Source organism: Phoca vitulina, unplaced genomic scaffold (assembly GCF_004348235.1).
Source record: "Phoca vitulina isolate PV1807 unplaced genomic scaffold, GSC_HSeal_1.0 scaffold25, whole genome shotgun sequence".
Classification (NCBI taxonomy): domain Eukaryota; kingdom Metazoa; phylum Chordata; class Mammalia; order Carnivora; family Phocidae; genus Phoca; species Phoca vitulina.
Genome location: NW_022589728.1, coordinates 41,501,652 through 41,516,562, shown reverse-complemented (window position 1 = coordinate 41,516,562; position 14,911 = coordinate 41,501,652). Strand labels below are relative to the sequence as shown.

Here is a 14,911-nt window from a genome sequence, read left to right as displayed (position 1 = left end):
TCTTGCTGTGTCTCTCTCTGTCAAATAAATAAATAAAATCTTTAAAAAAAAAAAAGAAGAACAACAAACAGCCAGAAATCAATAATTACTTTAAATGTAAAAGGACTAAATTCTCCAATCAAGAGACAGAGTGGTTGAATAAACAACCACCCAAAAACCACCAAAAAAGACCCATCTATACGTTACCTACAAGAGACTCACCTCAGATGTAAAGACACACACAGACAGAAAGTGAAGAGATGTGAAAAGATGTTTCGTGCAAATAGAACCCAAAAGAAAGCTGGGGTAGCTGTACCTGTATCAGACAAACTAGACTTTTAAAAAAGACTGTAGTAAAAGACAAAGATAGGCATAGGCATTATATAATAAGGGGGTCAATCCAACGAGGATTATAACGTTTGCACGTATTTATGCACCCAACATAGGAGCACCTAAATAGTGTTTGCTTTACATAACAGACCTAAAGGGAGAAATTGACAGCAGTATGGTAATAGTAAGGGACTTTAATGCCCCACTTAACATCACCCAAATAGGAAATCAATAAGGAAACATTAGACTAGATGGACTTAATAGATACATACAGAACATTCCATCCAAAAGCAGCAGAATACATATTCTTCTCAAATGCACATGGATCCATTCTCCAAGATAGATCATATGTTACCCCACAAAACAAGTCTCAACAAACTTAAGAAAATTGAAACCAGGGGCACCTGGGTGGCTCATTCAGAATTGAAGGAGAGGTAGTGTTTTCCCAGACAAACAAAAGCTGAAGGAGTTGGTCACCAGTAAACCAGTCTTACAGAAATGTTTAAGGGACTTCTTTAAGCTGAAAATAAAGGGCATTAATAACAAGATAACATTGGAAGATATAAATGAGGAGACAGAGGAACACATCGCAAATGGAAGAATAGGACAAAATCGCAGCAAGAGGCCTAACTGAAATGGAGATAAGTAATATGCCTGATGGAGAATGTAAAGTACTGATCAGGGGCGCCTGGGTGGCTCAGTCAGTTAAGCACCCAGCTCTTGATCTCAGTTCAGGTCTTGATCTCAGGGTTGTGAGTTCAAGCCCGACGCTGGGCTCCACACTGGGTGTGGAACGTACTTAAATAAATTTTTAAAAAAAGATTTTTTGAAAATACTTTGGGACAAATGAAAATGGAAATACAATTTGCCAAAGTCTATGGGAGGCAGCAAAAACAGTTCTAGGAGGGAAATTCATAGCATTGTAGGCCTACCTTAAGAAACAAGAAAGATCTCAAATAATCTGACTTTACACCTAAAAGAAAGAAAAAGAACAAAGCCAAAGTTAGCTTAGTTATAGCTATATATATATATATATAGCTATATTTAATATAGCTAATATGTTATATGTCAATTATACCTCAATTAACAGAAGAATACATGTTGTGTAGTTGGTTTGTTGCAGTGGCAGAAATCCTATTGGAAAGGGGAGGACAAAACTTTGTCTCTTCTTATTGATGGAATAAGTAAATTTTACTGAAATTACAAATTTAATTTGACAAATTTCAGAGTATTTCTTTGCTTTATCATAATATTTTATTGAAAATCTTACCTAGAATTTCCTGATTATTGTTATTATGCTTACTAAACTATAGAACTTTTGAAAATGAGAATGGTCCTGTCCTTTGCATATGTGGTAGGCACACAGAATAATTGTTCATTTGACTTACCTGTATTAGGGACGAGAAGTTTGCTTTAATACTTTCACATTTGTCCAGGGAGGATGTATCTCTGATAGTTTGTTGCTATTTTTTTTCCTCTTCTTTCATCACTTTTGTCTCTGCCTTTTACGTTTTCTGTGGTCTCAATTCAGCAGTAACAACAGATTTTAAAATCTTGATTGATATTAAAGACATAGTCAAAATTTTGATTAAAAATTAATTTGTAGGCAAGTCAGCCTTGCAGTAAACCAGAAACATGGCCCAACTACAGTCAGAGTTTATTATTTTAACGACAGAAGGTGCTTTAGAGATTACTTTATTTAAGGGGGAGGCTGCTGCCGCCGCCGCCCCCCCCCCTCCGCCCACAGCAGTTAGGTAATTTGTATGAAATCTCTTATTTCAGTGCCTGAGCTGAGATTAGAATCCAGGTCTTTTGGTTCATAGTTCATTGATTTTTCCAACTATAGTGCATAGTTGAATACTGATGTTCACTGATACCAGATGTCATGGGTACATGTAAGAAATTCATTAGATGATTTTTTTGTTTTAAACTCAACTGCAAAGATAAGTTTTGATTTTCAGTAAGAACTGGGCCATAGTATTCTGTGACAGTTGGGCTCTCTTCTCCATTGTAAATAGTATTCTGTCTCTTCTTTAGAAGAGTTTTTGCCTCTTCTAGTGTTACATTTTTAACAGGTGGTAGACACTCCACTGAAGAACATATTCAGAAAAAAGATGTTACCAAAAGACTAGGGTGGAGCTCAGACAATTCAAATGCAGTTCTTGTCTACAGTTGTGAAGGAGGTAACTTGAAACTTTGGATTGTTTAATTTTTTTAATTGGTATACAAATCTGGCTTTATAAAAGTTTGTTGTTTTTTTTTTTAATTCTTTTGCCATGGATTCTTACATTTTTAGCTACGAAATAGCACTGCCAAACACTATTTGCTGGAAAAGAAGACAAAGGAGAAGTCATTTGGAAAATTGGGAATTTATAGAGTTCTGTGAAATGGCCAGACATGGGGAGAAACGACAGAAATATTAGTAGTTTTCTTATTAATACTAGTAACTAATTAGAAAATATAATGGGGAAAGATTAGATTCAGAATAGCAACAAAAAGTATGAAATACCTGGGAAGCTACTAAAGAAATGTTTAGGGGTGCCTGGGTGGCTCAGTTGGTTAAGCATCCGACTCTTGATTTCAGCTCACATCATAACCTCAGGGTTGTGAGATCGAGCCCCATGTCAGGCTAGATTCTCTTTCTCATCCTCTCCCCCACTCCTCCCTAAAAAAAAAAAAAAAAGAAATGTGTACTAATCTTGTGAGAAGAAACCTACAAAATTATTGGGCCACAAGATCTGAAATCTGGAAAGAGATACTATCAACCTAAGAACAATAAAAACTTAAGAAGATGTTGGGGCACCTGTCTGGCTCGGTCAGTGGAGCATGGAACTCTTGATCTTGGGGTTTTGAGTTTGAGCCTCATATTGAGTGTAGAGATTGCTTAAAAATAAAATCTTTTTAAAAAAAAAAAAACTTAGGAAGATGTTAATTCTCAATTAATGTATGGGTGTAGTATGAGTTCCATAAAAATTTTAGTGGATTTTGTTCTTTATTTATTGTAATTGAAAAATAGTTCTAAACATTAGCTGCATATTAGAATTACTTGGGGAGCTTTAAAATATTCCAGTGTCCAGGGGCACCTGGGTGGCTCAGTCGGTTAAGCGTCCAGGTCTTGGTTTTGGCTCAGGTCTTGATCTCAGAGTCCTGAGATCAAACCCCATGTTGGGCTCCCTGCTTCCCTCTGCCCCTCCCCCCCACTGATGTTCTCTCTCTTTCCCTTTCTCTCTCTCTCTAAAATAAATATATCTTTTAAAAATTAAAAATTAAAAAATAAATATTCCAGTTTCCAGCCATACCTTCCATTCCCCAGACTAATAAAATCAGAGTATTTTATTTTGGGGGAGGGACCTAGGGATCAGTATTTCTGTAACCCTTTATGTTTATCATCAGAGTCCATTGGCTTCCATTTTGGTTTTTGAGTTTCTATTTTAAGCAGTTCAAATTATTTGTAATAATTGATATTTTGTTAACTTACTATTTGTTAGAGATCTGTAAAACAAAAAGGAAAATTACTAAAAAATAGAATAAAATTCATTCTAGCTTGCAGTTACCTCTGGCTTCGTAGGGTGTATATAAGTCTACAATACCGGATCTTAATGACCTTGCTTTTCTATATTTTGAAGCAGTTCACTATTTCAATGTCCTAAGAATTATTTAACCAAAAAGAAAAAAATGGAAGAGTAATGCAATTGCCTAGAAGGATGATACAAGGATGAAATAAATCATCACTATTGCACCATCTGAAATAAATCCATCACTATTGCACCATCTTTCAGTTTTATTATGGCATTGCCCAAAGTACTGCATCATCTTTCAAAAAGATACAAAAACTGTTTGTTGTTTTAAGCCTTCATTTAACATATTTGAGAATTTAGATTTTTTTTATTCTACATTTTCCATCTTTAGCTGCAAAGAAAAAAATCAGAAAAGGTAGACTTTTTTTTTTTTTTTAAGATTTTATTTATTTATTCATGAGAGACAGAGGCAGAGGGAGAAGCAGGCTCCCCGCGGAGCAGAGAGTCCAATGCGGGACTCGATCCCAGGACTCTGGGATCATGACCTGAGCCGAAGGCAGACGCTTAACCGACCAAGCCACCCAGGTGTCCCAAAAGGTAGACATTTCAGAACTACCAGACAAGTCAGAAGATGAGTATAAAGAAACAGCAACACTTAAACCAATAATTTTGGTGAGTCATTATAAGTGAAATCTCAGACTGAGTGTTCAGATGATATTCTAGATGAGTTTTCTCAAACTCAGAATCATTAAACAGTAGTCCTAAAGATGGAAATGAATATATTACAGATTCATGCATGATAGCTTATAAGCAATGTTGCATTCAAAGGATGCTGTTTTTTTGGATATATACCTTCAATAATAGAGAAATGTGGAATAAGAAATTTACTGTTTAATTTTTTATAAAGATCATTCTTAAAATCATTTTTAAACTATTCCTTTATTTCTATAAATTAGTCATAAAATGGCTTAAAGTATTAAAAATAAATAAGAGAAGTATTTTGGACTCAGTAAATTGGGATGGCTAAATTTTCTGGTATACTGAAAGTTAAAGCTCTCCTGTGGTTCCAATGTACAGCTAAGGTTGAGAACCACTGTTCTAAGTAGACTTCATCTGGACAAATAGAGATTAAGTAAGACTTTTTTAAAAGGTTAAGTAATGGGGATAGCCTAGACTAGTCCTACGAGTGGTACTCACATAAGAATTAGAAAACAGGTTAATAGATTTGACCGAACAGCCCAGAAGCAGGTATCAGAATATATAAAAGTTTAATATAAAGAGAGTGTTGTAAATCTGTAGATTAGATTAATACCATTAATAAGTGCTATCACTTATTTACTACTTGCTGAACGTTTTTATATGCATTATCATTTAATCCTCTTCCTGACATCACTGTTGCTATTATTATTCACATTTACGAGGAAAACTGAGGTCACACAGTATTTGGTGATTCTGAAGCAGTTGGTTAGCTCTTTTAGAATGCAGATATTTAAAAAGAAAAAAAAAAGAATTTTTACCTATGTCAATAAATTTCAGGTGGATAAAAGAATTAAATGTAAAGTTCATATCCTAAATATAGACAATAAATACAGGTATACCCTACCCCACTTTTTGAACTTTGCATTACACAACTCACTTTTATGAAAGACCTACATTAGTACCTGTTTTCGCTAGCTGAAAGAAACCCAAAGAACATTTTTTACTTTTATGGAAAAAGGTGAAATAAGTGAAGATAGTTGGCTGTTTTGGGGCGCCTGGGTGGCTCAGTCAGTAGAGCATGCGACTCTTGATCTTGGGGTTGTGAGTTCGAGCCCCACCTTGGGTGTAGAGATTACTTAAAAATATATATAAAAAAAAGAAAACTGTGTGTGTTTTGCAGCGAGCCATTATAGAGGCAGTACATACCCTGCGCAGCAAGAGTGGCACCACCGAGCTCCTTTCCTGGAACTCGGCATCTCCACATCAAGCCGCCATAGTTTTGAACTGTGTCTTTGATAAATCGTCTGTGTTTTATCTTGATTTATTTTTGTATATCTGTTAACAGGATGTGTCCTAAGGAATCAGAAAAGCCTAAAGTGGGGGGTTTTTCGATATGGGAACACTCAAAAATTTTTCCATGTAAATTAGTGGGAATTGCTTTTTTGCTTTAAGCCTTTTCGGCTTACAAAAGGTTTCCTAGGAATGCTCTACTTTGAGATAGCTGAGGAAACCTGTAGGTGTATCTGATACCTGGATAAGGAGAGCTTAGGAGTAATGGAAGAAAAATCACAAAGGAATGTATCGGTAAGTTTAACTACTTAAGAGATAAAACTGCCCCTGTGTCAAACTCCATAAAATTACCGCTTAATATACTAGGAAAAGCAAAGAAATAAACAGTTTTTAGCCTTTATGTGTAAAACACTGTCATACAAATTAATAACCCCTAAATATACAAGCTTAGAAATACAGGTGGTTAATAAGCACATTAGAAAGTGGTGGCCTTGGGGCGCCTGGGTGGCTCAGTTGTTAAGCGTCTGCCTTCAGCTCAGGTCATGATCCCAGGGTCCTGGGATCGGGCCCCGCGTCGAGCTCCCTGCTTGACAGGAAGCCTGCTTCTCCCTCTCCCACTCCCCCTGCTTGTGTTCCTGCTCGCTGTGTCTCTGTCAAATAAATAAATAAAATCTTCAATAAATAAATAAATAAATAAATGAAAGTGGTGGCCTTCAGTAGGTAGCTATGAAATAAAAAATTTAATTAAACTAAAAGTACTGTATTGTCTTTGCTGTCTTAAGACCTTTGTCTGTAATATTAGTTCTTTTGTATGGCTGACTCCCCATCCTTTAAGACTCGGTGTATAGCACCATCTCAGTGAGGCCTTTTTGAACTACTCAGTAAATGAGTTTTTCCCTGTATCTTGACACCCTGCGGATATCCTTCATTGCACTTCACCTTTCAGAATCACCTATTTGTTTACTTATCTTCTTTCTCCTTCAGTAGACTCTATGCTCTAAGAGGAAAAGAATGTGAATGCCATCTAAAAAGCATTCAATAAATGTTGGATAAATAAAGTAAATGAATAAAATGAGATACCATTTTTGAAATCTTACCTTGTTACTGACATTTTTAAAGAAAAATATGTGAGACAAAATGGGATGGGTACAGTCATTGTGCTGCTTGGTAAATTGGTGTTACCTTTCAGAATGGAAATTTTGTAAAAGGTAGCAGGAGTCTTAAACATTCATGTCTTTTGACCCAGTAATTTTACTTCTTGGAAACTGTTCTAAAGAAGTCATCTCGGGGCGCCTGGGTGGCTCAGTCTTTAGGCGTCTGCCTTCAGCTCAGGTCATAATCCCAGGATCCTGGGATCGAGCCCCGCATCGGGCTCCTGCTTGTCGGGAAGCCTGCTTCTCCCTCTCCCACTCCCCCTGCTTGTGTTCCCTCTCTCGCTGTGTCTCTGTCAAATAAATAAATAAAATCTTAAAAAAAAAAAAAAAGTCATCTCTGCCAGTAGATGCAGAAGCTTTCTTCCTAGCTCTTCCTATAGTCACTGGTATTCCTTCCTAAGAAAAGTAGACAGAAATTTAATTGGGCCTTGTCTTACAGTTGTCTTCTGCTTCCTCTTTCTGTGCCCTTTAATGAGTAATTATGCAAAGGACTCCTTGGCTAGGCTGAGTAATCTTTAATATTCTCACAAAAGTCTTTAAGAGTTCTTACTGCTTGGGGCACCTCAGTGTGCTGGTGGTAAATTTGGATTTGGGCTTTGGGGGAAGGCAGAGGCCCTGTTGAGGTCCTGAGCCAAAGTGTAGTACCCTAATCCAGTTTACCAAAGAACCTGGCTTTGGGGTATCTAGCAGTAATCCAGCTAAAAGTGGTACTTTGATTTCCCTTTTGGTAATTTCCCCCCATTCTCCCATTCTCTGTGCTGTTCCTGCTGGACACCCAACTATATCGGGCGCACACGCGTGCGTGTGTGTATAAGGCATTTGTGTATTCCTGGGTTTTTTTAGCTCAGTGCTTTCCTTCTTCATGTCAGACACATACAGAAAATATTTTAGGACCAACAGGGATAATGGAAAGGTCTTAAGTTCTTCATGCTCATTGTTTTTCCAGTATAGGTCACAATCCATTAGTGAAAGCAATCAAGTGGGCTGCGACTATCATTAAAATAAATGAAGATAATAGAATACATTATTTATAGTTGAAAGAATTATATGAGTATGTATTTATAACCTTGCAGTACTTTTTATGTGGGTCACTGTCAAACTTTGAAAGCTATTTTGTTCTATCCAAATACCAATTAATGATGCCTAAGCTTCTCTTTTGTTGCATCATTCTTAAGTGGGGCAAGATTTATGAAAAGAGATTCAGGCTTAGTATATTGCAAAATTTGAAGAATGAAACATTCAAGAGACTGGCTAAATAAATCATGATGACCTGTCATTTCAGGTTAGTTGCTCAAGTTAGTATTCTCTTTCTTTTTTCTTCTTTGTAGGTTTTGCAGTGAAGGTCCAAAGGTTAGCAATAGCTTTCTCAGTTCTTGTAGAGTCAGTGGAGCCGTAAGATAAGGAATGTGCCATAATATACCGGGAACAGCACCGAGGAATCAGATTGGAGCCTCAGTTCTGTGACAGCCTTGGGCAGAGTACTTAACTTCTTTTTATCTGTTTACTCATCTATAAAATGGAGCTAATAGTGCATATCTATTTAAGGTTGCTGTGAATAGAATATACTGTATTGCATTCAGAGTGCTCAGCTGGTTGCTGGACTCCCAATGAGTAGAATTACTTCCAGGCTGTTTTGCCTTGAACATTATTGAATCTCTTTCTTTGTGCCTTAGTTTCTCCTTCAGCTCACGTTTCAGCTAATATTATTAGATGCTGCTTTGGAATATGTAAAAACTAATTACTTCACAGGAATTTGAGACCGTTAAAATCAGAAGATACTGTGAAAAGTATGCACAAATTTAGATGGTATTAATTCCAGTAGTAGCAGTCATAGGAAACTGTTTGCATTGTATATAACTGTATGTCCAAAGCAGTAGAATCTGCAGTTAATTTAGATGGGAATAAATAGGTACTTTCAGTGCTCTAAAAGTGCCAACCTCTTTCTGCCTTAGGACCTTTGCACTTACTCCTTTTGCTTGAAATATACCTCTCTGTCTCCACACCTCAAGTCTGTCTGTCTGGTTCCTCCTTATCAGCTGAAATCATACCACTTTAGAAAGGCCTTCCTTGACCATCCAGTCTGAATAACTTCCTGGTTGGTTTTTTAAAAATCACTTTAATCATAACATTGATTTACAAGCTGGTTCTCAATTTTGTTTTCTGTTTCACTCCTCACCAACTAGGATGTAAGCCTTAAGGAGCAGGGACTTTGTGTTGTATATTTTTTTTTTCTCCTGCACTTAGATCAGTGCCTAACAAAATAAATATTCGTTGAATGTTTAAAGATAGTGTAAAGTATGAAAAATTATCCATAATTGTACTTCTTAGAGATAAATAACAATTATTGATAATTACGGTATATAGTTTTCTAATATTATTTTCTGTGTGTGTGCTTACATATTTACAAGTGTCTATGATTATACGTTTATACCTCTCATTGAGTCTACAGATGAACATGTTTTACTATATTTTGTGTCTCTGAAATTGGGATGTCATATAATCAGGGGTATGCCATGATGTATTTGGCAGCATTTTTCATTTTCAGTGGCACATAAAATGAAGATGTGTCTTAAAATCTGTAGCATCTTAAATTTGATGAAACGCAGTATATATTTGAAACAAATGAGATCGTGTTCAGCTCTTTCCCCACCTAAATATCTTGAACATTTTCCAATATCACTGTGTTTAGATCTATCACATTATTAACAGATATCTAGCATATTATTATGGGTGTATCATAAATTGTTCAACCAGTTCCTCTTGGTGGACATTTGGAGCTTTTCCAATTTTGTGTGTATGTTACGAACAGTGCTGTGTTGGATATCCTTGCACATATCTTTACGCACTCTGGAATTTCTTTTGATAAAATCCCTAGATCAGTGAATACATATATTTTCTATAGTGTATGGGGGTGCCTGTTTCCCTATATCCTCAGTAGTACTGCATCTTAGGAAATTTTTAAAATTTTTATTAATCTGATAAGTGAAAAAATACCCTAATGTTGTATCAGCATTTCTTTAATTATGCATGAGATTGAGCCTCTTTTCATGTTTATGAGCTGTTTTTTTTCCTCTTCTGTGATGCGCTGTGAATGGGACAATAAACCTTTAATTGGCTGGCACATTTGCTGTAATTAGAAAAGAAGTCATCACAGTTTGGAACCATGCATTATATAATTTCTTGGGAACAACTTTCAGGGCAGAGCCTACCCTTGTGGAGAGCAAGAGGGCTTTTATAAGGACCCAAGACTAGAGGAGACAAATTCAGGAATAATCAGAACCTTTACAGTGGAGGCCAAGAAGGGGTACAGTATCATCAGTTTATGAGCCGAATACTGGAATTTAGACTATGCTGTTAGACTTTAAATGTTCCTCTTCTCTTTACTATGACTTGGTTGTGGTAGTATTAGGTTAGTAGATCTGAAATAGGGCACAACTCAAGGACTTGAGTGAAGTCACTATTGGATCTAGAGATTAAATCTATGATCATTTAAGAGTAGATTAATCGAGTTTTTTGCACAATACCAAAATGTTCTCGTCAACATTTTTGATCACCTTTGCTGTGCCGGAGGGTGTCAGTTTCAAAGATAGGTATCAGATGGTCTCTGTCTTTTAGGTTCCATTGCAGCGTTTAAAGAACACAGATTTCAGGGGCACCTAGGTGGCTCAGTCTTTAAGCGTCTGCCTTCGGCTCAGGTCATGATCCCAGGGTCCTGGGATCGAGCCCCGCATCAGGCTCCCTGCTCCTCGGGAAGCCTGCTTCTCCCTGTCCCACTCCCCCTGCTTGTGTTCCCTCTCTCGCTGTGTCTCTCTCTGTCAAGTAAATAAATAAAATCTTCAAAAAAAAAAAAAAAAAAAACACAGATTTCAATCCTTTGGTAAGAATGAAGCCAGAAGGTACATGGAATGTAAAGAGCACAGAGAAAGGTATTTAGTCTAAAAGAGTTTGAGGGAGACTTCTGGCTTCAATATGATAACCTAAACTGAGTCCTGAAGGATCAGACAGAGTTAGCTCTGAGTAGTAAGTAGTAAAGGATACAACAGCATGAGAGAAGGCATGCATGGATGAAATGGACTATAAGTAGTAGAGTTTTCTTAGAACATAAAGTTTGAGGTAAAGAGTGACTAATGAGTCTGCGAAGGTAAGCAAGAACCAGATCATGGGGGCGCCTGGGTGGTTCACTCCCCTTCAGCTCAGGTCATGATCCAAGTGTCCTAGGATCTAGTTCCGCATCTGGCTCTCTGTTCAGCAGGGAGCCTGTTTCTCCCTCTGCTTGTGCACGCAGCTCCCCCTCACTCTATCTCCCTCTCTCATTCTGTGTTAAGTAAATAAATAAAATCTTTAAAAAAAAACAAAGAACCAGATAATAAACAGCCTTGTATGCCATGCTAAAAATTCTGCATTTTGTAGATCAAGGGGAGTTCTTCTGAATAATGACATGGTGAGATTTGCATTTGAAAAATCACTGCCTGAAGATTGATTTGGGGGTAAGACCAAAGGCAAGGAGACAGTTCTGGTAATCCAGGTGAGAGGATTAAGGCTTTAGCTCAATGGGAATAGCTTACCAGGAAAATCATTAACTTCTCGGTCTTTACGGAATTTCACCCTCTTCTTTAGAATCCCTCTGAGGTTAAATTTCCTGGAACTGAGATTATTATTTTGCAGAGGGGACTTATATTCAGTGTCCAGTTGTTTATTCCTTTATGTCTGTAAGAAGTTTATACTTTCATAGATACCTACTTAACGAGTATAGTTCTGTATGGAGATGGTTAATAAGTGTTTTTGGTGATTACAAAAAGTAGGAGATGTTAACCCTTTTGGTATGCTTGGTGATTGTCTTGGAGGGAAACAATTTTAGAGCATTTTGCTTTTGAGTAAAAGTAAGGATTTATTAGATTAAATTTAGGTTATATAATTTTTAATTTATGAATTTATAATTTCTATGTGCTAATTTCTTTCTTTTTTTTTTTTTAAGGCTACTAGCAAAAGATGGTGGATCGCTTGGCAAACAGTGAAGCAAATACTAGACGTATAAATATAGTAGAAAATTGTTTTGGAGCAGCTGGTCAACCCTTAACTATACCTGGAAGGGTTCTTATTGGAGAAGGAGTATTGACTAAGTTGTGCAGAAAGAAGCCCAAAGCAAGGCAGTTTTTCTTATTTAATGATATTCTTGTATATGGCAATATTGTCATCCAGAAGAAGAAATATAACAAACAGCATATCATTCCCCTGGAAAATGTGACTATTGATTCCATCAAAGATGAGGGAGACTTGAGAAATGGATGGCTTATCAAGACACCAACTAAATCATTTGCAGTTTATGCTGCCACTGCCACTGAGAAATCTGAATGGATGAATCACATAAATAAATGTGTTACTGATTTACTCTCCAAAAGTGGGAAGACACCCAGTAATGAACATGCTGCTGTCTGGGTTCCTGACTCTGAGGCAACTGTATGTATGCGTTGCCAGAAAGCAAAATTCACACCTGTTAATCGTCGTCACCATTGCCGCAAATGTGGTTTTGTTGTCTGTGGGCCCTGCTCTGAAAAGAGATTTCTTCTTCCAAGCCAGTCCTCTAAGCCTGTGCGGATTTGTGACTTCTGCTATGACCTGCTTTCTACGGGGGACCTGGCCACGTGCCAGCCTACTAGATCGGACTCTTACAGTCAGTCATTGAAGTCTCCTTTAAATGATGTATCTGATGATGATGATGATGATGATAGCAGTGACTAAGGACATATTTTGAAATATTTAATTGGGTGTGACTACCTGAGAAATCAGCCCTGGGGGGAATGTAAAATTCTGAACTTTCTCTCAGTTTTGCTCTAGCCGTGAATTTGCCTGAGAAACTTAACCTATGTGCCTCAATATATCCTATAGAAAATAGGTCCTGTCATTGTGTCCTCACCCCCATCCCCACCCAACTCCCCACTCTTCTACAGGGATAGATTATTGGCAAGTATATCAGATAAATGTTGGTTTCTTATTCTTGTTTAATTTTAGATTATTTTGTTGGAAGGTTGGGAAAAGATGTTTATTTAACAGATCATGTACTACATTGTTGTTTACTATATGTTCTGTTATATGGAAAAACTAAAAGCAAAAAATGATGGGAAAAGGAGTATAATGTGGTTAGCTAATATTATTAGCTTGTTCCTAACCATCCTATCTAATAGTTAAGACACCAGTAACAGAACATGATTTGAAAATATTTTGTTCGGCTGTTTCATATACCAAGTGGTGCCTTATCATAGTAGCACTGTTAGGTGAAATTAGCCCCTACCTTCTCACTTTTAGTTTATTTTGAAAATACACTGGTGCTCTATGAGGTGATAAAATGAGCATTTATGAATGGGTGTAATTTAAAAATATTTCTCATCTGCCAGCTACAAATAACTAAATTTAGAGCTTCTTCATTCTATAGGAATAAATATTTTTCCATAAAATAGTTGTGATTATATTTTTGTGTTTTATAGGTACCAAATTATAATTGTCAAATATATATTTTAAATCTGTAGGTAGGTTTTCATTCTTAAGAATTTGGTTTGAAATTTATCAAATACAGAATTGTCACATTGCATTAGTTTCTACTTATAGTAAAACGTATTTGTAGGTATAAATTCATCTGCTTTAACATTACTTCTAGAATGAAAAATCTTATAAAACCTTTTAAATTAAACAATCTCTTTAAAAAAATCCCATGATAGAGCACAGATCTACTTAGGCTGAAGACTTGGAAGAAATAATGTGTAAGAATGGTCAAGACCAGTTAAGTTTGAGTAGACTTTATATCGGTGGAAGTATTGTCTATTTCAGTGTGAAACTATCTTGAATTTGCAAATACAGTGTTATATTTTATAAAGTTTTGTAAAGTCCCAAACAATATTTCTATTTTTGTAAAACAATTGTATGTTTAATCTGTTTCTGAAATCCTTTTGCAATCTATAGAAATAGAGTAGCAATTGATCTTTCTAAATTGTGAACTTTATTGAGTCAGTCTAGATTGCTTTTGAGAATTGGTAATTTTTCACTCTTTGCTTTTGAGGCAGCCATTTAGGGTGAAAGTGTATTTATCATATAAAACTTGATGCATTTTGCACTATTCTCTCCATTTGTATGCTGCAAATAACTACAGTCTTTCAAATATGAAAAAATCAGCCTAAAGTTTGTTTTAAATTCCAAACTTTTTTGTTTTTAAACATTTAAATCTGGATGTATTGCGAATGTCATGAGTTTGATTCAATAATGTGATGGAGAATTTTGGGGTTTGGTTAAGGCACTAATTTTACTGTTAAATTGTGAAGGTATCTGAGCTATATAGATTTCCCTGTAGGAAATGTGAAACAAAGACACAACAGTTTTTTTGTTTGTTTTAATATCAGATGGACATTTGTTTCCAAGCAATATATACATATAATTAATCAACATATCTCAAAATGACCATGAAACCTGAGAAGTGCTAATGGAGACTTGCTGGTACATAGGAACCTAGCAAATTCAAGAACCAAGGGGAAATGTTCTGGGATGACATTTGCATTGTCAACGTCTGTTGACTTTGTTTTTACAATAAAAAGTATTTTACAACTTAACTCTGTGCATATTGTGACTTGAAGATTTTTTTTCCCCCTTTTTAAGGTAATGGAGGTATTATGCATAGTTTGCTTCTTTCAGTAGCTGTGAGGTGCCTTTTATGTGCCAGGCATTGTTCTAAGCACTGAGGGGCAGGCAGTGGACAAAATTCCCTTCCTCTTCATGGAATTTATATGCAGATAGATTCCAAGATGTGTTTTCTTCCAGAATGTGTTCTGTAATTTTAAAAGCTTTTCTAAATCTTAGTTATATGTAAACCTGAAATGATTTTGGCGCCTATTTTTCATGCCATTCCTCTTGAGTGAAATGTACTTGGACTATACTGGACCTGCAGTACATTAACCA

At 36.2% G+C, this 14,911-nt stretch overlaps 1 protein-coding gene across 2 annotated transcripts in view; it reads left to right on the top strand.

Annotated features, from left to right (window-relative positions):
- Nucleotides 1–14,662, top strand: part of PLEKHF2 (pleckstrin homology and FYVE domain containing 2) — a 28,595-nt gene extending 13,933 nt beyond the window's left edge. The window contains exons 2-3 of one of the 2 annotated variants that reach the window (XM_032421927.1): nucleotides 2,385–2,492; nucleotides 11,946–14,662. In XM_032421927.1, the coding sequence (XP_032277818.1) occupies nucleotides 11,960–12,709 (750 nt within the window). In that variant the 5' untranslated portion in view covers nucleotides 2,385–2,492; nucleotides 11,946–11,959 and the 3' untranslated portion in view covers nucleotides 12,710–14,662. The remainder of the gene's footprint in view (nucleotides 1–2,384; nucleotides 2,493–11,945) is intronic. The other variant, XM_032421926.1, reaches the window with a different exon arrangement.
- The last annotated feature ends 249 nt before the right edge of the window (nucleotides 14,663–14,911 follow it).